The sequence below is a fragment of the Heliangelus exortis genome, chromosome 1 (genome assembly GCF_036169615.1).
Source record: "Heliangelus exortis chromosome 1, bHelExo1.hap1, whole genome shotgun sequence".
Taxonomy (NCBI): Eukaryota; Metazoa; Chordata; class Aves; order Apodiformes; family Trochilidae; genus Heliangelus; species Heliangelus exortis.
Window position 1 is genome coordinate 113391698 of NC_092422.1, and position 26059 is coordinate 113417756.

At 42.2% G+C, this 26059-nt stretch overlaps 2 protein-coding genes across 2 annotated transcripts; one reads left to right on the plus strand and one right to left on the minus strand.

Annotated features, from left to right (window-relative positions):
- Positions 1-1827: 1827 nt before the first annotated feature.
- On the plus strand, positions 1828-4676 carry LOC139795665 (apovitellenin-1). Its single transcript, XM_071742627.1, has 3 exons — positions 1828-3075; positions 3425-3584; positions 4259-4676. Exons 1-3 carry the CDS (start codon positions 3015-3017, stop codon positions 4356-4358), a joined length of 321 nt encoding a protein of 106 aa, XP_071598728.1. The 5' UTR covers positions 1828-3014; the 3' UTR covers positions 4359-4676.
- Positions 4677-18413: 13737 nt separating this feature from the next.
- GPR15 (G protein-coupled receptor 15) lies at positions 18414-21276 on the minus strand. The gene has a single exon (XM_071742742.1). It carries the CDS (start codon positions 20364-20366, stop codon positions 19260-19262), a length of 1107 nt encoding a protein of 368 aa, XP_071598843.1. The 5' UTR covers positions 20367-21276; the 3' UTR covers positions 18414-19259.
- Between the last annotated feature and the right edge of the window lie 4783 nt (positions 21277-26059).

A 26059-nucleotide genomic window follows, 5' to 3' on the forward strand; every position in this document is an offset into this window, starting at 1 on the left:
TGCAGAAGTGGAGCTGAAAATTCTCTGGTTTTAGTTTTGGAATCAACCTTATTATATGTTAGTAAGAATTTTCTTGTTATTTTTTGCACAAAAATGTAAAGTTGTTTGAAATCGGTCTGGTATTTTTTATTATTCTTCTTATTTTGGGATTTTTTTTCTGTGTGAAAGAAGATAATTTGTATAAATACTCACCAAGAGACTGGGAAAACACCTGGGAAACCATTGCCATCTCTCTTTAATGATGTAAGACTCACTGTAGCAATCTCCTAGCTGCCATGTCTGTAAAACAAGAGTGCTCACATTTTGGTTCTGAATTACTTTGAGCCCCATAAGAAGAAAAATCTGCTAGAAATTTTGTTTAGCTAATAAATGAAGACATTGGTTGAGCTTTTCACACTTCCCACGTGTCGGTCACCTAGTAAATAAGCAGCTGTCCTAAGAATGGAGTTCTGTTGGGCTTCACAGAGTGGGCTTAATTTATGCCTAATGTCCTCCCCACTGCCACTAACTCATGCCCATTGTAGCTCAGTGTTTTATGCAGCCTTTCTGTATCTTTCCCCTCTTCTGTGATTCCATGTGCCAAGTACAGGTGTTGGTCTGACTGAAGATCCAACTGGGCACTTGGAACTTGAGCTATGGGAAAACACCCCCTATGGTGGCAATCCAGACACTTTCTGACTGGGACCAGGTCCCCAGGGAGCCTGGGGAGGAGTTACCATAGAATTATAAAATGGTTTGGGTTGAAAGGGACTTTTAAAGATCATCTTACCCACCCAGCCCCTGCCTTGGGCAGGGACATTTTTCACTAGATCAGGTTGCTCAAAGCCCTATTCAACATGATCTGGAGGACTTCTCATGATAAGGGTCTCCACAACTTCTCTGGACAGCGTGTTCCAGTTTCTCACCACCCTTATCATAAAGAATTCTTCCTTATATCCACTCTTAATCTACCCCCTTTCAGTTTGATAACTCTTTCCCCTTGTCCTGTCACTACAGACCCTGGTAAAAAGTCTGTCTTTCTTTTAAGCATGCTTTAGGTACTGAAACACCTCCCTGGAGCCTTCTCCTCTCCAGGCTGAACAACTCCTTCTCATAGGAGAAGTGTTCCAGCCCTCTGAATATTTTTCATGTCCCTCCTCTGGACCTGCTCACACAGGTCTGTCCTGGGCTGGGAGCCCTGTAGCTGAAATATTCCCCTTGGGTAAGTTATGACATCTGGCTCAGAGGTGTGCCCACCTCATCAGCCTGTGCAGAAAGACTTGGGCATGGGGAAAAAGTGTGGGAGGGGTGCACACTTACTGCTGTGCACCATTTGGTTAATGCATTTGTTGGGTATGGAGGCTAAAATGGCAATGGTAAAATGCCACAAGTTTCAGAGCAGTGAGGTTACAGCACAGGCCTTCCCACAGGAACAGTGGGAGCAAAACTCAGCCCAAGTCTAGCTACTGTTAGTGTGGAATTTGGTCAACTTATGAAAGGGGTCTCTATGACATGGTTGCCTGTGAAATTAAGGGGCTCAGTGACCCAGGAGTTGACTTCCATGTCTCTTAGGCTCAGGTCAGACTGACCCTCCGTTACCAAATCTCAATAACAGGTCCAGAGTCCTGCACTGCTTCTTGCCTGTCCCACTGAGATGGATGTGCTTGCAAAAGAGCAAATGGGGAAACAGAGCAGGACCTTTGCCCCCCTGCTATCACTATATTAGCTCTGCACGACTGCTGATGTCTCAGATGAGCATCTACCTCAGCTTTGGCCTGAGAAGGAGAGAGGAAGCAGGACAGGTAAGAGCTGAACTCTCTGTTCTGGGTGGTATGGACTTTGTGACTGGTCTGTCGAGGACATGGAGAAGTAAGTGGAGGTCGTTTTCTGTTTTGCTCCACTTATTGGAAGCCAAAGTGTGAGCCCTTCTCATTCTCCATAGCCAGAAACATCGCTGACTTGGAGGAGGGTGGGAGTGCCTGAGGTGACATGAATTGAAGATGAGTGACAGATGCTCCACAAGACCCTCCTAAGAGGGTCAAGCCTATGGTAGGGATGGCAAATTTTCACTTCTGGAAGATACACAACCTTTTCCCAGCTGCCTTCACCACAGGGACCACAGGCTCTGAAGTGGATAAGATCCTCTCCTCATGGGAAACAGAATTATGTCTTTCGTCTGCAAAGGGACAAAGTGGCTCTAGAATTAAAAATCAAGGAAGGGTGGTAATGCAGCCCTTTAAATCAGGGGATAAATCAAGTTTAATTTATAAAGATTTTTAAAATACACTGTGTTTGAAAAGCTTGTTTAGGTTTAATGTCATCTTTTCAGTGTACCAAGTACCAACATTTCAAAAGTTCCTCTAATTCTGCCTTTTTTAATAGAATAAACTAGATTGGATGAGGTTACTCATGCACTTATTCATTTTTGAGATCTTGTTCTGCCTGAGCTACTGTCTGCTTCATTAATCCCAGTGTGGAAAAGACATGAGAACCTGGTTGGGTCTTTCCTCAGCTAGAGCAAGACAAGATATTCAGATCACTGGGTCACTCAGTTGATCATTGTATGTGATGTACTCACTAGCATATTGTTCTTTAGAGCAATTTACATAAAAAATAAACACAAAAATCACACATTATGTATTTTTCAGTTTTAACTGTGTGTGGAAGAAACCTATTATGATCTCTGCTAGTTTTAGTGGTTCACCCTTAGGATGGAAAAAAGAATTTTATCTCTTGCATAGAAGTAACTTGAACTGTCACTTATTTCTTGGGGCTCTAAAAGCTATCTTTCAAGGTGGATGTTTGTGACTATACATATAAAGGTACACTTTCATTTTTGTACTATGTTTTCCTCACTTCTTCAGAAGAAATGCACCGTGACCCTCCTTGTTCTCTTCTTCATTTATTGATTAGGTCTGTTGCAGAAATCTATAGTGATTAGCAGACATTTTTTATTTTTCTAAAACCAACCAAAATATTGCATGCTGCCTTCACCAGGTCTCTTGGTGTGGAGAGCATAACCAGTACTGTGAACCATGCTGCAATCCAGGACATTGATGATTGCTCTGATTCTGCTCCTTGGCACCACTTTCCCTGGTAAGTCTGAAAAGCTTTTCCATCAGCCTTAAAGAACTCTGATCCATCCGTAGAGCAGGACTGAAGACAAATAACACAGTTCAAGACTATAAATATATGGTGATTAGCAGCATGAAACAAGTCAGTAGTCAATGAAAATTGTCCATACCTGGTGCAAATACTCTGCCATGTATAAACTATGATGTCGCTGCCCCAAAATGAGTCATGCCAGCTGGGTGCTGGTAGAGCAAATTCTGGGGGAGGCTTTGGATCTCAGAATTTAAGTTGTCTTCCCACTGTGCTTGGGGGAAGGTATCTGAAACGCAAGTGACTAGAGAAACCTCATGACTTTTTGCCTCCTCTTTCTCAGAAGTGCACTCAAAGTCCATGTTCGAGAAAGACCGTCGTGACTGGTTGGTCATCCCCGATGCGATTGCATCCTACATCTATGAAACTGTGAACAAGATGTCCCCTAAAGTTGGGCAATTCTTGGCGGATGCTGCCCAGACTCCAGTAGTTGTTGGTTCCAGGTATGGAAAGATCTTCTCCACTAGCACTACAATAGGAAAGGGAGAGGAAGGACTGACAGAAAGAGCAGATTAATGAAGTATCTCTACAGGGAGACCCAATGGGTGTAATCAGTTAGCAAGGAAAGCCTGATGTGACTACGGTGGGAGCAGGGTGCTGGAGGGTAGAATGGGATTAAGTGGTGCAGCCTCTTCCCAGGGATGGTGCACACTGAATGTGACAGTGCTTGTGGGGATAGCAGATAGTTATCCTGTCCTTTATACGTGGGGAGTGAGGGAAGGGGCCACTGGCTGGTGGTAGATCAGCTGCCCTGGAAGGTGCTGGGGAGGTGCTGCTGTGCTGCCTGGGAGGGGCTGAGTGATGAGGCTGCCAGGAGACATTGCTGTCACTCAACCCAAACCACAGAGTCACTAGAGCTAGAATTGGCTCTAGCTGTAAATACATACTCCTCAGAGATGGGGAAATGGTTTCTTCCCAAAAGGAAAAGCATGGTGGTTGAAGAGACGTTTTCATATGGCCCAAGACAAACACATACTGCCTATTCTTGTATTCTGGAAAGCCCCTCTAGGACTGCTGAGGAGCTTTGCATTCTCAATGACAGTGTGATAAGTCCAGAAGGCAGAGATTACCCTCACGTGTTTGTGTATTTTACCACATACACTGTCATCTCCTGCAGGAACTTTCTCATCAGAGAGACAACTAAACTCAGTATACTGGCTGAACAGCTAATGGAAAAAATAAAGAAACTGTGGTATTCAAGAGTCCAAGGCTACTAGCCAGATGAAGACAATTCAGTGTTTCCTGATGGGAGTTGGTAGTACCCTGCAGCATCCTCTTTCCCCTCACCTCTACAGCTGACAAAGATCAGTCAATAAGACAGAATCGATGCTCCTCTTAATGCCACTAGAGGGAACCCAGCTTCAGAAACCAAAGGATGGAAGGCATCTGCTGAAGTGTCCCCCGAAAACAAAACCCACTGCTGGGTGTGGGGAAGGCAATGAGATTGTAGAGCTCTTCTGTAGCCAAATCCTGAAAATTAATTCCTCCTGAATGGCTTGACCATCGCCCTTCTAATAAAAAAATGTTGGTTGTTACACTTCCTTAAGTTTCCTGTTTGTATCAACTGTTAGAAAATCATATCCACTTTGGCATCCCATTCCTCTGAGAAAGCAGTTGATTCACAAGAAGTTGCTGCAAGCAATGTTAGCAAACCCTGACCACTGAGGTGTATTCAACTCAGCTTTGGTTCTTAGGTGGGTGGGGGCACTATATCAGCATCTTCCTGTGTAGCCACAACATGGCAACTGTGACCTCACATCAGGAAAGATCATAAAATGTTATGCTCTTTGGTTAGGTAAGAAGTAAGTAGGTCCACCTGTATCAAGTGTCAGAAGATTGCAGATCAATTGGGAAAACAAGTGCTGGTAAACTGAACTGCCCATCAATCTGAGCAGGACTTTTAAAGTATATTTCATCAGCCAGCCAGTGAAGCTACTGAATAGCTTTTCCAAAACACACTGGAAAGGCTATTCAGTAGGAGGAAAATTTATCACTGTCTTTAAGATGGAAGGTGATCTGTTTATGAGAGAGGCATCTATACTAAGACAGTCCAGGAAGACCTGGCAGGATCTTTCCAGCCCTGTGTAACTGCTTCATCTCAAATGCCCACCAAAGATACAGAAATCCATCTACTTCATTATTAAGCAAGCAGAAGTAGGTACTTTAGCTGAGACCATGCTGGTAGACTGTGGCAGAGTCTAAAACAAAACTCTGCTAGCCTGAGATTTAGGAGTCATGTGCACTTGGGCAGAGCTTCTGTTAAAGAGAGCATTGCTACAACTGGCCAAAGGAGGTTTGCTTAATTACTGCAAAGCAACACTATTTTCTCTTAAGGAACATCTCAGTTTGACACATCCTCATTGTGCTCTTCAACCTAAAACTTTATTCTGCTCCAGCATTGCCCTTTGAACTAACTGGCAGAGATTGAAAGCATCCATAATGGCCCTCACCTCAGACCTGCATCCCTGTACCCTGCCTTCAGGCCCAGGAACCACATCTGAACTCAAGCTCCAGGCACTCACACCTGTGGCTGGTCCTTGCTGGTCTGGCTTACTGGTGGGTTTCCTTGCATGGGTACTGGACCTATGCTATAGGGAGCCTTGTACTATCCCTGGTTGTACTTCCTGGATGGAGCTTGGAGCTATGCCTTAGCCTTGGCTCCAGATCTGCCTCCTGCTGCCCTCAGAGGGCTCCCTGAGATGGAGATGGCTTCTTACTTGCTCTTGCCTGGGACTGTTTAAGGACCCTGTCCCAGTTACTACCTCACCTCTGCTTAGGTACAGTGGGACTGTGCCCTGGCTGGGGGTGTCACTACCAGTGATGTGGGCTCTGCCAGCTCTTGGCTTGCCCCCTGGCTTGGAACATCCCAGCTCATGCTGCTCCCTGGCACTATTTCTAGATGGTCAAGTAATCAGCAGTTGAGTAGGGGAAGCAGAAAAGCCCAAGGAGAGACCAGCAGGTGTCAATGTTTGGCCCTTCCCAGGGAAGTGTGCAAGAGAACATGGGCTGAGATGAGGCATCACAGGGAGAAGCAAGAGGTTGAAGGAAGAAAAGGAAGTGGCAGCAATACCTCTAGAAACTGAATGTGTTTCCTCAAGGTTTGTCTTTCCCTCCACTTGGAGGAAGGACTCAAACAACTGAAAAAAGGCAAATTAACAGAAGAAAGCCATATTCCATCTGGTATCTCCGTGACAGTCTCCTAGCATTAATGGTCAGATCATTGATGATCTGACTGCACATTCAGACTCCTAGACCTTCATTTTAACCTCTTCTCCTCATTTTACAACAGCATTTGACATCTCAGGAGACCGGGCTTTGCCAGGGTCATGTTTAAATACTTCCTATTGCTTGAGTGGCACTGGGCGGAAGAATGTCCTAAGCTAACAGTAGGGCTCTTTCTCCAGTCTGAAGTGCTGAACACTGAAAATGTGTGTGTCCACTTTGTTTCTCAATGATCAGACACACTGCCTACAGTACCTGATTCTCCAAAGCTTCCATTGACCCACTCTGAATTCACTATCCCATGATCTTTGCTGCTGAGAAGATTTTGCTTAAGCACAAACTTGAACATCTTGTAGTTGTTGTCCTGTTGGAGCAATGTTTTAGGGTATTAAATTAGGAGAAATGAGTCGTCTCTGTTTTAGGGTTGTTTAGTTGTTGTTGTTGTTTTGGTTTTGTTATTATCAGTTGGATCATCTATCAATATAAACTTAACCATTCACATGGAATAAAGAAAATCTCATTTCACATTTTCTCTGTCTCAGCAGCTGCTTGGTACCATACGTTATCAGAATGAAATCAGTGGCCCCACGCAGAGCAGCAAGTTCTTCCATTTCTGGTTGCTTCACCATTTCAGAAGATTTCTTTATTGCTGCCTGTTTCACTTAGACTGTCTGTGCTTCCCTGGTCACACATGAATGCAGACATGCATATGGATTATGTAAATGAACCTGTATTTAGAAGGTTTAGAAAAGCGCAGTTGGGGCTGATAAGAGCATTTACCACATGAAAAATACAGAAACTTCAGCTCTTTCTGCTACAGAGATGATTTCCTACCTGCTTGTTTTGAACGTATCTGCTCAGTCTTTGTCTCTTTTTTTCCCAAATACAGCTTCTGCAAGAGAAGCCCTGCTGCTTAAATCCTCTCCTGCCCCAGAGAAGAATTCAGCATTTTGAGTTTTCTCAGGACACATTTTTTTGGCATTTCAAAAGTATTTCTTTCTGAAAGAGCAAAAAGAATGAGTTCTTTGAAAGAGCCTGAATGTGCTGTAAGAGTTTGGCATCCTGGAACTCGTTGCTTCAGCTTTTTTAATCTATTTGCATGCACTGCCAAAAAGTGTAGGGAAAAGTCTGGAAAGTATAGAGGGATCATACTTCATTTTGAGCCTGCTGTGTGACTTCATCGATGCAGCCCAGTGGCTTTTCTGTATTACATCACCACTTAGCTGGAGCAGAGCAGAACCTGCTATGAATTTCATGCTAAAAATGAACAAAGGCTTGATATTTTGTTAAATGCACTTTTGTTCTGCAATATAACCATCAGAAAATTCAAGCCAGCCCCATGCTGATTAGTTGTTTGGTATTTGACCAATTTTAGTGCAGGGGCAAACCTGAATGAGCCCAAAGATCTCTGTAGTTGTTTGTACTGAATTATCATGTAGTGATCCATGCATTTGTATTCTCTGAAAGAAGTAAACAAAAAACCTTCCAGATGGTTAATCTGCTGCACAATCTACAATGTAGGGCAGCCTACAAACAGCAAAACAGGTGAGCTCCCACTTACGACCCTGACATTACTGACATCACTCTTCAGAGAGATCCTTAAGGGCAGAAACAAGCAGCTGAGACAACATTCAGGATGGAATCACTAGGAAAAAAAAAAAGCATTTTATCTCAAAAGAGATCCTGTGCCAAATTTATGAGACAGCTAATGAGAGTGTCATACGTTTTGCTCTCCAAGTTAAAATATTTTACATCTACTCCCATTTTTTAGTAGGAATAAACAGCTTGTTTTGTAATTTCTTTGTAAAATAGGGATGGAAATCACTTCCCAAGTGATGTCTGTAGAAGTTCACTGAGTGATTCAAGACTCTTGGAGAAGCTTTGCAAGTGTAGCATTCAGTTCAGTGAGATTCATGTCACAGAAACTTTCTTTGTGAGTAACCATCATTCACTTGGAAGCTTTGGGAAAGCTTGTGGCTTGTGGTTCAACTAAGTCCATTGAAACAAAATCTTACCAAATGTCAATTTTCTCTCATTTCTGAGAGGGATGAATAACAAACACCTCATATATTCCTGATTTCTGCAAAAACACTGTTTCTCAAAAAAAAAAAAAAAAAAAAAAAAATTATTAAGCTTAATACCTTACTCCAGTTTCAGTGATTCAAAGTGATGATAGCACAGAACAGCCCAGCTTTTACAATTCCTAGTTCCCTTCACTTCTTACATTAACACTTGGAAAAATCACAAATTAATGCTAAAGAACTAATGCCTTAGGCCCTGCATCAGTGCCAGAAACAGTCCCAATGGTGACAAAAAACCCAATCCCTTCAGCAGCAGAAACCTAACCCAATTTTCTCCTTCCAAGGGGAGATGAAGAAGGCTGGAAGAAGTAATAGAGAATCTGTAACATTTATGGTTGGTAGTCACACCCATGTGGTGATCAGACAGACAGACACACATACTTCTATCTAACCTTATTATATCTTTTTTTTTTTGTCCTGTGGTGGTGATGGCAGCACAGGGCTGTGAGGGCAGGGACAGAGAGGTTCGGCTGCCACTACCAGCGTGAGGGAGCAGGCAAAGATGGTGGATGCCCGGTGAGGTGCATAGCTGACAGCCTTTTTTTTCCATGCTTTTCTACAGGCTTAGAGGTTAAAAAAAAAAAAAAAAAAAAAAAAAAAAAAATTACAAAATTGAAAAGTAAACACCAAAATGTGTGTAAATGGTGTCAGTAATGAAAATTCACAGTCAGAACACAAGGGAAGGCCCCGTGGGCCGAAGGAAGAGGATGATCAGCCGTGCCAGCCCCACTCCCGAAGTCCCGGTGTTGTCCCGGCATCACCGGTGGTCGACTGCCGGTCTCCAGGAGCAGCATCACGGAACGATGAGGCTGCGGGACACAGCCCGGCGGGGACAGGAGAAGCACCTCAGGAGGGGTCATCAGGAGGCTCCGGGGAGAGAGGACTGATCGGGGCCGGCTGCGGGGGGCAGTGCGGTCCCAGCGAGGTGCGGGCGGGTGACATGGAAGCCTTGCGTGCCAGGAGGGCGGCAGAGATCACTCAGCATCTGTCCCTCTTTCGGCCACAGACCGCGGGTTGCCAGCACTGACTCAGAGCGGTACCCCGGTCGCGGTGCCCTTCTCACGCAATGCCCCCCGAACTTCCCCCTAACATCCCCCCTCCCTCCCCGCTCCCGACCCCGACGCCGTTGCCGCCTCATTCCCGCTCCGACCGGGTCCGGGGCGGCGGCAGAGCCGGGAGCGGGGCCGGGAGCGCAGGTAGGGGCTGGGGCGGCGGGAGCGGTGAGGAGCGGGGAGAGAGGAGTCCTGCGGCCACGGCATCTCCTCCGCCGTGAGCACAGACACACGCACGGTCATCTATTGACCTCAGTATTTTTTTGGGGGGGGAGCTGTTAGTTTTTGGGAAGCTTTGGTACCCTCGCCCTATCCCCGCTAATTCCGCTGGGCTGGACCGGATCCGGGGGTCTTTGGAGGTTCTGGACGGGCAGTCTCACTGAGGCCGGGTACCTCAAGCCCGGTCTGCGAAGTCCAAGGCGGTCCCCAGCTCCAAGCTGAGGCTACTCGGGGAGGTGGGAGTCGAGCAGAGGTGCCTGGGATGAGGGAGGAGCGGTTTTATATTAGAAAAAAAATAAAATAAAAATGGTTTTGGTGCGGCTGGAATGCATAAGTCATCCCTACCCCTGTCTGGACCCTGTTGTGTTGGGGAAAGGTGTTTTGGCATGGGCCAAGTGATGGTTGGAAGTCTGCAGCTGGAACAGTGTTGGGTGGGGAGGGTTTGAATGTTGTTTCTGCAACATGCAGAAAGATGGATTTTCACATACACTTGCCCTCTTAGCCTGCATTCTTACCAGTGAGGTGGGGGGTTCCTTTTGCTTGAGTACATAGGTTACATGGTGCTTTGCAGACCCTAACTTTTGGCAGGAGAGGGAATATGAGCCAATCAAAACAATCCCAGACATTAAGAATAAATTCTTTCTTGCGAGGCGGGTAAGACAGTGGCACAGGTTGCCCAGAGAAGTGGTGGATTCCCCATCCCTGGAACTGTTCAAGGCCAGGTTGGATGGGACTTTGAGTAACCTGGTCTAGTGTGAGGTGTCTCTGCCCATGATGATCTTTAAGGTCTCTTCCAGCCCAAACCATTCTATGATATTACAGTATTCCTCTTCATGTTTAGATTTTGGGGGTTGTATGTGACTAGGTGACTTCTCAAAAAATGTTTTTAAGAAACAGTTCTTGGTTTGCTGTTCAAAAACCTGGAAAACTGCAGCACAAGTGCAAATTAACTGTCTTGACAGCAGCTGCAATAAAATGGCTTTATTAAAATTTCCTGGTGCAATAAACACAATGATGTTTGAGTGTGTGCCACAGCATAAGGCACTATAACACTGCTATGTTGGGAGCATCTCTGGAAATTCTTCATAAGAAATGTTATCAACACGAAGTTGCACTGGTTACTGAAGGTCTTAGCAGAGTAAATATGTCAGCAAAGAGTGCAGATATTTAATTTGAATGGTTTCCTATCTCAAGTAGCATCCTTGTTAAATGGGTTCAGACCCTGGGTATATGAGGTTGCTTTATTCACAGAGTTCACTTAAGAGACAAAATCTATAGGTGCATGAGAAAACTCGTAACTTAGTATTTGAAAACAAGGGGGTTAAGTTTGCTGCTTTGAATAATCACTTTTTTCCTTTTCCTAAGTGTAACATTTTCTCATCTTTCCAAAGGCTTTGTCTATCACTGGGATGATGAAGTTAAAGTCCTGCTGCTGGAGGATCTCTCCCTTTGGAGTGGAGTGTGGAGCCTCCCAGGTAACCTTCCCCACAGAGACTTCTTCAAAATGTCAAGCTTGGGTCATCTCTGCTGCTTGGAGGGCACAGAACTGTAACACAGCCCGTGTGGCTGCATGATCTGCAGGACTAAATCTGGTTTTGTCTGTGGTCAGTAAAACACAAAGTTCTTTTTTGAAAAAGAAATAAATCCCACACAAATCAAACCTTGCTAATAGTTACAAGGTGTTTTATCCTTAGTTTATCCTTAGTCTTTTGTCAGATAAGCTATCACTGTAGGTGTTCATTCCTTCAGCATTTTGGGTTTCCCATTCTTCTGAGCTGCTCTGGTTGGCATGAAAGTGGGAAGTCTTGTATTTCTTCTTTTTGGGTGTCAGACATGATTGGGAGTTAAGATGCCTATACCATTACTTTGACTGTTTAAGTAACTCATTAAGTCTTTTTTGACAGTTAGAAGCTTGTGGTGATTTTTAGATTTAAAAGGAGCTTTTCGTATGTTCTAGTAATGCTGATTGATAGAAGTAATATTTTGTAAAAATGACACTGATAGATATTTCTGCAGGGAGAGAATGATAATTTTATTTGGAGATACCCATTTTCCCAAATAGTAGTACTTTCATACCTCAGAAAAATAAAGACCTACTATATAAAATCAATACATGACATGTAATACTTCAACATTTATTGACACGTAATGCTTCATCCAAAATAGCCATTAGCCTGAATAACTTCTGTATTTGTAAACATGTCCTTTGTGCATATAAACTCTGTCCTTTTGAGGTCTTACTAAGTTTAAAAATTTTCTACTTCAGTTGTAAGCACCTATTTCTTCATCATGTGTTATTGTAGAGGGCACATAGTGTGGCTGAACAAGACTGGAAAAGAAATATTTCTGTATTGAATTGATTCAGTGTAGGTCAGCAATTTTTTCCAGCTCGTGTGCAGTGTTAGAAAAGTGCTGCATGCAATTGTCACCTGTTAACCTGGAGAAAAATGCTTATGGCAAAAAACCAAAATACAAGAATACCGGGCACTATGACAAGTCTTTTGGGCAACTCATTGGCAGCCAGCTATCATAGAGGTCTGGCAGGTAATGCAGACATTGCTAAATCCTGTCATGTCATAACACATAAAATCAAAATACAGAGCATGAATGCAGAAAGTACTTCACTACTCTACAAGCACTTGCACCCCCAGGGTACCAGAGTTTATGATTTACTCCCTTGATTGAGTAAATCACAGACCTGACTTACATAACTGAGTCAATAAAAAAACCCTGGTTTTGAAGCATCTAAATGGACATGTCAGAGTGTGTCCATGTGTGAAGTGACAGTTTGGTGATGCTAATAGCTGGTTATGTCCTCAAAGCCCATCAGCTTTCATTTTAAATGAAGGTTCATCTCCTCTCCTGTTAGCAAAGAAAGAAGGTGGTTACAAGGTAAATCTGCAAGTTCAAAAGCAATCGGAAGGATCCTCTGAATATATTTGTCTGCCATGGTTCTCAGTACATGAATTGAAGTCTGAGGATAAATGGTGGCCTACTCTCTTACATTTTTGACAGATAATATGTCAAGGATAGTCTACATGTATTTGATCCTAGTTTGTTAGCTGGATGGTTGCCTGAGGTCTCTTCCAGCTGTGCTGCACTGGTAATGCCACTTGTGTTAAAGCATGACTAAGAATACAAGGTTGCTTTCTTAAAATAAAATGGAAGGACATTGAATGACACTACTTGTTCTTTCTGTGAACATGAGACACTCTCTATGTCAATAACTAGCAGCATTTTACACTTCTTAGCAGAAGACACCTCACCCTTTGTATTTTTACACTGCTGTTTACACTGCTGTTAACACACTCTGTGTGTGTTGCACACTCTAATCAAATCATGGACATTGTGAGGCAAGAAGCAGTTTACTTTTTGGTCTCATAAAAATTTGGACAGCTCTGTCAAATGTGAAGTCAGCAGAAGATTAACTGACTGCTTTTTTTTTCTTTCTGATTTAGTTGTTACATGACTAAAAATGTATACTTTGGTCCTTGCTCACTATATGCAGCATTTTGGAAATCCTGTTTTTATTGTAATCTTTCGCTTCCTCTAGACCTTTTCACAAGGCTTGATTTAGGGCAGATGCCTTCCTATTTAGTCTTCAGGCAAACACAGATTTTACAATATTTTTTTGAACCTCTTAGCCTCCACCTCTGACTTTCAAGTATGGCTAAAGTGGGTATTGTCTGTGTGGCCTAGGGGGCATCCCTTGGTATAGCAGCACATGAGCTGTGGAGATGTTGCTGGATAAGGACAGTCTTACAGCCAGAGGAGTGGGAGGCTTGCCTGCCTTGGGCTTACTCCCTCCAGCACCCTCCCAGCTGGGTCCCTCTTACATGGCAGAAACTTTGTGCCATTTTTAGTCCAAAGTTTGAGAGTGTCAGACTTGGTTTTGCCTGATCTTTAGAGGAGGTTTCCCAATGGTGCTTTCTGTCCAGCTGCTGGGCACATGCTGGAAGGTGCTAGCATTGACTATTACAGAAAGGAGAGGGTCTCAGCCTCCAGAACCACTGCTGTTCTGCTGGGCCTGAAGTGCAGCCAGAGCTATGGTAGCCACGTGGGTTAGGATACCTGAGCTCCTTTAGTTTGACCAGCTCACAGGTTTGGTATAGATGAAGAAATGCCAGCATGCATTTCAGTGTCAGCTTGCAACCCAAACATACAGTCCCTGAGGCGTGTTCACCCCATACTGATGCTCCTTTCACTGCATCTTTGCTTCCCTTGCCTGTGGTGAGCAGATTCACAGCTTCCTGTGTTGCTGCTGCCTGCTGAAGCTGTGGTGCAAGTGAAATCTAAAGCAGGCACAAACTGCAGAGGGTTTGGTGCTTGCCTGAGGGAGGTCCTGTGCCTGACACTGCTCCCTGGCAATGCTGGCTTTCCTGCTTACAACCACAGGAGAAGGGGATGCATGCCTTAGCAAAAAAATATAGGTGCCTAAATTGGGATCATAATAGAATCATAGAATTGTTTTGGTTGGGAAAGGCCCTTAAGATCACTGAATCCAACTTTTAACACAGCACACTGCAAAGTCCACCACTAAACCACGTCCCTAAGCACCACATCTACACATCTGGTAAAGACCTCCACGGATGGTGACTCCACCACTTCCCTGGGCATCCTGTTCCAGAGCTTGACAACTGTTTTAGTGAATAAATTTTTCCTAATATCTAATCTAAACCTCATCTGGCACAATATGAGGCTATTTCCTCTTCTTCTACTCAAGGTTACTTGGGAGAAGAAACCAAATTCCACTTTGCTACAACCTCCTTCCATGTAGTTGTAGAGAGGTCTATCCAGCCTCCTTTTCTTCATCTCAAACAACCCCAGTTATTGCCTTACACTTGATCCAAGCTGCTTTAAGAAAATTTAAGGAAGTTGTATCTAATATCCAGAAGTCTAGTCCAGCAGCACAGCTGGGAGCATCTATTCAGATTGTTTCTCTCCATATGGAGGAGTTAGACCATATAGCTATAGGAGTTTCATGGGTCTTCAGACCTTTCAGAGATGAATTAATAGCATGAAAGGCACACTAATCCAGCTGAGTTCACTACTGAGAAGGTAGCCTGGGGATTAGGCTTTCAGTCTTCTCTGTCAGTCAAAACCCAACTCCTGAAGTTAATAATTTAATACTGCAATCGATTTCAAGGAAAACAGCAGTTTCCCTACTAACTTTTGCTGGTATTTATCTTGATGACAGTGGAGGTAAGGACCTATAAGGATCATCAGTTTAGTTGCACATGTTCTTAAAAATTAGAACACTAGGAGGGTTACATCTTTCATGAATCAGCAGGAATTTCAGACATTTTTGATAGCCTCAGGATGGTTGCAACCTCTAAGGTGACTGCATGCCTCAGATGTGAGCATGCCTCAGCACCATCCACTCATGCTGCCAAAACAGCTCTAAAAGATATTGGATTATAAGGAGTGTTCGAGATTTATTCTCTCCCTTCCTCTGTCTGTATCTCATCCTTCTGTGAGGCAGCTCTGCTATAAAGGGCTCTGTCTTCTCAAGTGCTACCTTAGTTTCTTACGGGTACCTTGTTCTAGCACATTTCATATCCAGGTATACTCTATTCTACTCTTGCCAAAAAAAAAAAAAAAAAAAAAAAAGGTGTGTTCTGGTGTTCTCCATGTCTCTGCTTGACTTTTTTGTTCTCTTGATTTTTCCCTGAGCCTTTTTCTCTCTTCTGGCAAGATACCTAAAAGGGTTTTTCGATTACTTGAGTGTTCCCAAGTGGTCTGAAGTACCATATTCTTTGACTAGAAATCAGAATATCTGGCACCTTATCTAGAGGTGAGCTGCTGTGAGATCTTTCACATGCCATTGCACTTTTCAGTGCATTTGTCTGCCCTCTCTTTGCTTCTTAACACCTCTCCATTCATAATGTTCTGGTTGGTATAAGGACACTGGAAGTGTGTATATATATATGTGTGTGTGTGTGTGTTTCTTGAAAGCTGCCAAGCTTCTGCTCTTACCTGCAACATTTCCTTAGGTGGTGTGATTGTACCCATGGAGGGTAACTCCCAAAGGTTCAAAGCTGTACAAAATATGCATCTCTCTCTCTCTCTTTTTTTTTTTTTTTTTTATCCATTTGTAATGGTTTGAATGTTTTTCTGTGTGTGAGGCGTAGGCAGGTGTTTCTGTGGTTCTTGGAGGAGGAAGGGTGAGGAGTGGGTGACAGGGGAAATGGGTGGTGTGGTCATGCATGTGTTTAGGCAGTAAATAGGAGGAAGTCAAGTGAGTGGTCAAGTCAGGCACATGATACTTTATAGGGTGAATATTTGTTGTGTACTTATTTATGTGTACACTTTATGGTAGTTTTTCCTACCAGGTTTAAAGATAGACTGGAAATTTGGATTGATTTTAAAACCATTTCATTCTCTAACTGAGCAGAGTGTCACACTGTTTCATAGTCTGCTTTTCTTTGCCTCAAACTTAAGGTAAAAGAAAGGGCATCCTTTGGGGAATAGCTGTTCTTTTATACTAATCTTAACTAGCTTTATCAGCTTAGAAAGAGGGTATCAGATTCTGGGATCTCTGTTTACAGTAAAAGACAGAGGGGATTTTTTTTGTGCAGAAGTGGATGCATACAGTTATTTCCTGATATTCTCTAATTCATTTATTTTTTGTTTGAAAAGTGAATATTCAGCCCTTTTCAGAAATCAGTGCCAGAAATCAGTGTCAGGGAGCACAGTGTCACCAGGAATTGCTGGGAGACACTTTGCCTCCACTGACCCCACGGTGCCTTCTCTCCACCTGCTCAAACAAGGGTTTGCTCTGTTAGCTGGGGAGTACAGGAGGGAACTGGATGGGGAGCTGGGCAAGGTGTCCATGCCTTGCTTTCTAAGTTTGCACTGCCCCTGGGAGAGGTGATGTTTTCCTTTCTCTCCTTACATGAAACGGCACAACTGCAATCTTCAATTAAAAAAGGCAAATAGCAGGATTTATTTTTTAAAAACAAAATGGTCATCCTCATTTATAGATACTTAGAAAATACAGAGGTGCAAAATGAAAAGCTATAGTGGCTGTACTTGCTCTGCACTTAGATCAGAGGGACACCTCTTTAGTTTACACATTTTTTTCTCCTGCTGTACAGAGAGTAGTCAGGTGTTCATGCTTTGCCCATTTCAGCCTGTTTCTCATTAATTATTTTAGCTCGTTTAGTTGTCTTCCCTTTGGAGCCTTTAAGCAGGTCTGCAAGGGTGCAACCATTCACCCTCAAGCTGGGTCCTCTTCTCGAGTGGGAGACAGTCACTCTTTCTAGCTAGGGTAGTGTCTTATTAAAATAACTTTCCATAAGACTGTAAAACAGCTCATTGTTATTCTAGAAGTAATCTCCTGCATCTGATTGCCTAGAAAACCGTTCTTAGCTTCAAAGAAATATGAAAGTTTCCCTTTTTCCTGGTGACCAAAGTGAACCAGGGTCTACTGCTGCAAATCTTTTTGTTTATGAGAGACCTGTCCCTGTGGTCAGTCACAGCCTGGATTTGTATACCAGCTTATTCCTGCCCTTGGAAAGTTGGGAAAATGGAACACAGAACCAAACTCTTTTAAAAGGTAATTTGAAACCCTCCTGCCCAGTAGTTATATGGGGTTTGCTGAGCAGTAAATTGCATGCAAGTTGTTACCAGGTTATTTTACTCTATAAAACCAGACCCAAAGATGTGTATTTGCTGACTCTTTCTTTCCTTGACAGAGATGAATTTGCTTTATCTTACAGGGCTGTAAATATCATCAAAAATCTGTTATCTATTGCAGTTCAAGTTTGGTTCCATTTATTGTGTTTTATGACTTAGTGATGATATGACTTCTGCCTCTAGACAGCACCTTTGTGGATTTTGTTAAAGCTAGTTTAAAAGCTATCAAGGCAGAGTGCAAAAAGGAGAGAGATAACTATCTTTAAATATCAGGAAATATAAAAGAAAGTTTCTAGCAGTCTTTTGACCTAGTCACATTACACAATCTGGATGATTTATGATACCAATTCATTATATTTATGAGAAGCACTCTTACATTAAGCTAAACATTTAACAAGAGAGAGAACTGAATATTAGATGTTGCAACACAGCCAAGGTATACACCCCAGTGCTGGGATAGTTTAATTTGTATTTTAACTGTGCACTTCAAAACATTGTTCCCTGGTTTCTTTACAAACATTCCTGTCAATCACTGGCAGTTAGAAGGATATGAAAGATTTAACAATATAGATGTAGTCACCTTTATAAAACTCCAGCACCAGCTTTCTGATAAGCTGCTTAACTCCTTGTTCCACATTTGTTCAGTTTGTGAATCTAGGAAGGACTACAGCTTTTAAAAATATGGAGCTTTTTCTATTTCTCCACCTCACTTGTTGCCAGACTTGACACCAGGTGGGCAAGTGACAGCTTCCCCACAGCATATTGAATGCAAGACCTCTGCTTTTCCCACAGATGGCTAGATAGGGATGAGCCAACTTCATGGAGATGCTTGATTGACAGATTTGAACTCTGTAAATTAATTTAAACATTGTTCTTTTCAATTCCTTTTCTGTGAGCTTCCCTTCATGCAGGTTTCTCAGCATTCTCCATGACTGATAGTCCACTCAAATGCTGGTGAAAATATGGCTAACTTTGCATTTGAGGCACATTTGCATTTGACTGTGACTACAGTGGGAGAAAGTAGCCCCACTGCAGGTCTTTACATCAACAGGTTGCAGCTATACTATGTAGACCTGGACTTCCAATGGCACACAGCTGTACTATTATAGGATAAAGGAAGCAGTTGGATATTCTATCAGATCCCCTCCCCCCAAAATTTAAAAAGCATGGGTGGATTTTGTGTTTGGTTTGGTTAGGAAAAGGGTTAAATGAAGGATTTATTTTGATTGTGTTAGGTTTCTCTGCCTTCAAGTTATCTTTTTTTCTGAAATCACAAGGGCTAGAACTTTATTGTGATCAAAACTAAGATTTAATGCCATAGTCAAGAAGATTATACTTAATGAAAATGCACAAGACTTAAGTTATGAGAATTAGTAACACAGTGATTCATTAAAACAATGCATTTCTGAATTCAGAAAACCTCCAAAACACCAAAATTTATCAGGTGGGTTTGAGGACATTGTGACTTGCTGTGGGTGAGCTAGGAACCAAAGAAGAAACACTTGTGTTCTGTTGTTTTTCTTGCTCTGGGCAGAATAAACACCTACATACATTTAAGTTCAAAGCTTGACTTGGAACAGCTTCGACAGAATTACATTATTCCTTTCTGTACTTTGTAGTACTTGCACTGGTGTTCCAGTGTCAGTGTTTGTGGATACTTCTCTGTGCAGTGGTTTCAGGTTTACATGGTGCAGTGACACAGCAATCACTGAGAACAGTAATTCTGTGGTTAAGGTGTCCTATTCCATTTATCTCCTTTTAAAGGGAAGCAATGTTCTTCCCACCCAAACCGCTCCCTATTTTACACTGGTGGTTTTGTCTGATTCTCCTTTCTCTCTTTTTTGTTTTTCAGTTTCTTTCTCTTTCTTATTCTTTTCCTGCTGTATTCTGCAGTCCCAGCTCCCTCTCAGAGGGATACAGAGCTCTTCCTCTTCCTAGTGGCATACTCCCCCACACCAAAATTGGATAAGGAGTGGCTCAGGCGAGTATCCTTCGTATCAGAGTTGTTGACACTGCTGCTGCTTTTCACCCGTGGGCAGAGGCACTGGAGCATGGCTCTGCGGATGTAGTTGTCAAAGCAATAGTAAATGAAAGGGTTGGCACAGCTATTGGCAAAAGCAAAAGGGCTGCTCACCTTCATGCCCAGCTGGGCAACCATGTCGGGGTAACAGTCAGGCTGCTTCAGGAGTCCCAGAAGGATGGCCATAAGCTTGAAAAGATTGAAGGGAACCCAGGAGATAACAAATGCAGCCACCACAATGAAGACAATCTTGATGGATTTTCTCAGTTTCTTGTCGTGTTTCCCAGCTCTCCTATAATGCGCACAGAGTTTCCTGGTGATGGAGCAGTAAAAGGTTAAGATGCTCAAGAGTGGGAAGAAGAAGGCCAGGATTAACATCAACAGTGACACGATCTGTTTGGCTTCTGTCACTGCTTTGTCTGTGCAGTAAGTCTTTCCATATTGCTTCGTCAGTTCTCTGGACAAAAGGGTTGGCATCCCTAAGCAGCAGGATAATAACCAGACGCAGATGCAGAGTCCACTGGAGAAGGATCTTGTTCTGACTCGTCTGGCAACAGAGGGATGCATGATAGCAAGGTATCGGTCAGCACTCATACAAGTGAGGAGGAGGATGCTGCTGTACATGTTGACTGAGATGACATAGGAACTAGCTTTACAGAGGAAGGACCCCACCCTCCAGCTCCCATCTGATGCCTCCTTGTCCACCCAGAACGGCAGCGTGATGAGGAAGATGAAGTCGGATGCAGCGAGGTTGACGATGAAGACATCAATCAGCCTCTGGACCCGTCTCTTGAAGACCAAGGCTACTATCAGGATAGAGTTGCCAGCAATGCCCACCAGGAACACAGCAGCATACAGGATAGGGAGAAAAGTAGACATTTGTTGCAGATGCTGGTACTGGCAGCTGTCATCATAGTAGTAGTCGTAGCTGAAAGTTACTGTAGTCATGGGAGAAAGCTGAGTAAGTTCCATTTCTGGCCAAGCTGTCCTCATCCCTGCCCTGAGGATGGCTCTGAGCTCCCTCTACTCTTCCTCTCAAGGTCTTTAAAAACATATTAGCAGTGAAGGGGGAGGAGTAGGGGGAGGGAGGAGGAGAAAAGTGGTTTTGAGGGGTTACTCTATATACTTTTAGTCAGTAACATAGGCAACAGACAAATGATGAGAGCCTCTGATTAGTTAAAATCTTGTCTTCGGAATAAACACTTGTTTTTTTAAAAAATCAGGTTTAGTTTTACTGATTTTATCTTAGTTTTGTATTTGCTTGTGTAAGTGAACCAGGTTTGGGCTTTGCTTCTATTTGCAGTGAGGGAAGGCAGTTTTCAAGATTCTGAACTTTTTTAGGACAGGATATTGCTAGTTTGAAGCAATTCAAGGTTCAAAAGTCAGAGAATGGTGAATTCAGGTTCCAGATTCTTTATCTTTACTCAAAATGTTTTGTATAAATTTCTACTGAGGGCAAGTTCAACTTTTCTGAGGCTTGAAGGTGTTTACTTTCTTTGCCTATTAATATTTTTGTTTTCTGTTGAGATTAATTCTCTCATATTAACATAGTATGAAAAAAATTACCACCTCTATTTGGCCCTGTAGTTATTTGTTCTGTATCAGTGCCAGGCTCTCCACTGCTCTGTCAGTGCCCCTCTCCTGCTGTGCAGCCCTCCCAGTTAACTTAGCTCTGGGTTCCCCATACTCAGCTTTGTGAATGTGTTTGAAACTCAAAAGGAGAGTTTTTCACTGCATCGTGTGTTGTGCAACTTGAAGCTTGACTTGATGTTCCCATCCCTGCACAGGCTTCCTTATTGGCCACAGTCATCATCTCCAGGCTTTGTCCCTTCTCTTTCTGACTGTGCAGCCCACATGGCTCTAGAGTTGTTTTTATGTACAGTGCTCACGTCTCTTAAAACGTTCTCATCTCCTTCATCTTGCATTCACAACATCAATATCACTCCAGCTGTAGCTCACCTTACAGACAGCCCTTCAGCAACGTATAATTTGCATGAAAAGCCTCACTTTTTAAACTACTGAATTCAATACAGCTTTGTCAGTGCACACTACTTTGAAACTTCTACTACTGGTCTTCATCATCCTTCCCCTCTTCTGCAGATAAATTAATTTTCTCCTTCCCACCTGCGTGCTCACAGATCCAGTGCACCTTGAGGATTCTCAAAGCTTTGAGTAAATTGCTTACCAGAGTATGCTTGAGCCATGGGGCAGATAAATCACATCTCTGTATGTCTCTACAGGCAAAAAGCAACTCCAAATGATATGGGCAGCAAATTAGTCCCTCCTGTACACCCTGGATGCACTCAGATTCACTGTGCCAGTGCTCAGGTTATGCACTCCTGTGCAGCAGGTACCTGGTAGACTTCAGGTGCCTGGAAAAGCACCCAACTGCTATTAAATGAATGGCTGCTGGATCAAGGCATATTTAGGCTGGCACACTGTCTTGTGTAGATACACTAATGTCACTATTGGACTCTAGCTGCCTGTTTTTCATAGGATATGTAAAGATTTAGTTTAGCTCTCGGTGATTGTAATTCAGCCATCACAAACACAGAAAAAAAAAAAAAAAAGAACAAGGTGTATTAAAACACTTTAGACTACCAGTTTGTATGCACAGATATAACTGAACCCCATAAGGAAGCACTAGGTAAAAATCATCTTGCTATCTGAAGACTGCAAAAGATTTAACTTACTTTCAGCTAAGAATTACGTAAAAATACCCAATTATCTCACTGTTTACAGAAATCATTTTTGATTGATTCAGTGCACAGGTGAGTTTGGTTTCTTCTTCGCTTATTTCTGCTTCAAGGAATGTGTTTCAGTTTTTTTCTTCCAAGAAGCACTTGCAAATGGAGGCATTCTCTTTCTATCAGGACTAGAGCAGATCAGCTGAACTCAGCAGTCTGTGGTATAATTGTTCTGCCTCTTTTGCAAAGATGGACCTACCTGTTATTTTTACTCTGCACTTGGATGCTAGAAGTTTATATGCAGTTGCAAGCTTTAGAAATCAGGCACAAAATTCTCTGCCTCCATCTAACACCAGTACATAGTTCTTGAAAATCACTGCCACCCTCTCCCCATCCCAAACCAGACAAAAAAGTGAGTAACTTTTAAAAAAGCTTAATGAAACCACAAGGAAAAGTGTATGTCCACGTTTTGCATTTTCTCACTTTGCTGTCTTCGTGCAGCTTAGTACCCTTACTGAAATAAAAATGGCAACAGCGATCATTTTCCAACAGGGACCAATTCTTTTCTCTTGTATGTGCTTTGTACTGCTTGACTACTCTTGACTTGTGGATGTTGCTGCATGTTTCTCTAATAGAGATGTGACACTTCCTTACCTGCACAGAAGATTTGCAAAGATACTATGAAGCATTGTCGTGAATAATGAAGTGATATGTGATTAGCTGGGTGCAGAAGCAGTACCTGGTATATTTATAAGTAGTCTGTAAGCCTCGTGGTTTTTTTCATGTGGTATTGATTCACTGAGGTCTTCACATAGGATCTGATTCTTTCCAGAGCTTATTTCCCAGAGATAGAGGCAAGCTCTCAGAGATACTCAGCACGTGGAAATTCCCTTCATAACACTTCTGCATAAGTATTCCAGAAAGCTCAGCACGTGATGTGCTAAGAGATTTAGTGAGACATTTTCTCACTGAAAGCATCCACCCTCTCCTGACCCCCCTTCTAGATTTCCACAATACTTCCCTCCTCCTAGATACTTCACCAGAGTGGTGTAAGCCCTTTTCTGGAACCAAATTTTCTGCAGAAGCAACAGCTACTGGCTTGGCTTGGGGGCATGTTCTTCCATTCAGGGTACCCATCTTGCCCAGCCCTTGACACAGCTCTGAACAAATGCAGCCACTGCATGCTGAGCAGTTTTGAACCAGAGAGGGAACCTAAAGCTTTTGTAACCATGTGCTCATGACTCCTAATCATGGCTCTGCGTTTGGCCAGTTCTTTAGAGCTTGTGCTTCTCTGATGGTCCTGCCTTTCTCAAAAGCACTTGTGAAGTTTTTCCTGTCAGTTTTTGTACCGTTCTTGAAATCTCCCTCATAGGATACGCTGAGGTATTTCCAGCGGTAGCAAAGGAAAAGATTTCATGTCTTGGTTCACAGTTCTGTAATGCTTGTGATACATCTGTTACGGTAGATTTCCAGTTTCATGGGAAAATAATTAGAAGAAATGCCCAGAAGAAACAATCTGCACAGAAACTACATGGGATTGGTTATTTAGTTTCTTACACAAACACACATACACACAGCGTTACACATTTCTGCAATCGAAGTATTTCTGGTAGCAATCCGTATTTGGTGGGGTTTCTTCCAATTTTTTTTACATTCTCTATTTTCTGATAGTGTAAATGTGGTTTTATATCAGCTTGTACCTCTGTTTTTATATAAGCACATTTAAGGCATCAAGATAAAATAAGCTATGCAGCAGTAAATATTTAATGATGATAAAAGAGGTTCATTTAGCTGTGGAAAAATGTGTAGCTGTTTCTAAATGATTGTTCTTCAAAAACCTTCAGTGAGAAATAGAGATTTGTAGACATAATTAAAAAAAAAAAAACTAAACCAAATCAAAATCCCCCACCAAACTAGCTGAAACTGCTCTGCTATACCATAACCTAGGTGAAGGCAAGCTTTGAGGTAACCAGATGGATGGTAAGAAACAGAAGTTTCACTGCTGAACAAAGAAGAGAGGGTAGAACTGAATCAGGTAAAATTATGGGCACTGAGACAATGCATCAGGGTAGGTTGAAATAGTTGCATACTGAGAGCAGGTGGTCTCCAAAGTGGGGTGTGGGAAGAAAATATATTTTGTACACTTGACTAAATAATAATTTTTAAATAGTGTTTCTATTCTCCATCTCATCCTTTCATAATTTATATTTTTCTGATGCTAATACATTATATTAACTAATACTATATGCATTAATGATATATTAGTACAGTATATAGTTTTCTATAAACATATATATAGAATAGGGGTGTATGTTCAAGAAGTTTTTACTGACGGGGTGCATCGTGATGATGGACAAGTGTGTGTTGGTAAAGCAAATGTGCTCTCCATTGTATATGGAAGAATCACATCTAGGTCATCTCTCTGTGAAAATTATAGTTAGGGTAGGATTTTCCTAGCCTAACATGTTCTTTGCCACAGATAGAAAAGTACACAAGAGAACTAAAACCAGGGAGACTGTTTAAAGAGGCCTGAGGGGAATCCATGGGTTTTTCTGCTCATTCTGGCCATTCAAATGCTCACAGATAGTGCCTAAAACCCAAAAACTAAATCTGCCTTTCTTAGTACAAGGAAAGCATTTGCTGGGAGAGGATATATCTTGTGCTACAGTAGCTTCCAATACTACTGTATTGGAAGAAGCAGGCAGACTTCTGAACACCTCTTTCTGGTCTGAATCAATAACTCCTGAAAAGAATATGATGTGAAGTTTTTTGATTTCTAATCATGCTTCTCATCTCGTATCAACTTCATTTAATACAGACCGTGCTGTCTCCAATAAATGTTTACTTATTTCCTTAGACTGTTAGAGCTAAAATGAGACAAATTTTGTATGACACAGAATTTTTGCAGTGTACGAGGGGGTTTTTTTGCATGGCTGGTTTGTTTGCAGCACTCTGAAGTTAAACTCCCCATCACTGCCTAAGAGTTTTTGTTTGAGGTGCTAACAAATGCAAGGAACAGCTTTTAAGCTACAGCTATCAGCATTATTCCCTTTGTGCTCTCATGTGTCAAATAAATTGCCACAGTTTCTGTACAGTAAAGGAAATTTTTACTTTAAAAACGTTCCCAAATGATCCTGTTCTGTAGCTAAACTGATCAGCCAATGGTTCTGCTAAGGCACACTGAGGAGGTGTGGAAAGAAGGGAGAACCAAAAAAACCATAGGTGTTGGCAATGAATGACTCTGTGTGTTCATTTGTAACATTCTTATTGGGTTACTCTTTTAATACAGAGAAGTATTTTTTCAGAAAAAAAATCCTGGTGAAATCTGTATACAGTATTTAAAAGTAAATAAATAAAAATTATGAAGAAAAAAAAATGTGAAGAAGCAGAGGCCACTGTAGTCTAATTCGATAATGAAAGTAGAAATGGCTGCAAAATTTTCAATAATTGATTCTCATTTTTATGAGCTTAGATCTTTTAGGAGGAAAAACTTCCCAGATGATTTTCTATGATTCTAAATGGTCTCAATTCTCTTTATCTCATGACAGACATTGAATATAGAGGGGATTTGTTTGTGCTGTGGTTTTGGTTTTGTTTTTTTTCTTTTAGTGTTTTCTAGCTTTGACCTCTAATAGTTTTGCCAGATACACTGAGAAAAACAATTACTGATGGTTTTTGTTCACTATCACCATTATATGAATTTTATGGTCTTGCAACTCCTTGGCTCTCTCTTCAATAAATTAAATTAGCTGACCTTCAGTGATATTTTTGATTGAGAGAGTCTTACTAGTTGCTCAGTGATATTCTTGTCCCTTTCCAGGTTCTCTTTACTTTATCAACATGTCAAAATCAGACATGCTCTTTCAGCAGCCCAAAGCAACTCTAGATGTTTTATAACTCCTTGTTTCTTTGTGATTTCACTGTTTATATATCTGAGATTGCAGGGAAGTTGTCTTTTTAGCCACAGCATCACCTTGGCAGTCAGTAATCCATCATGAC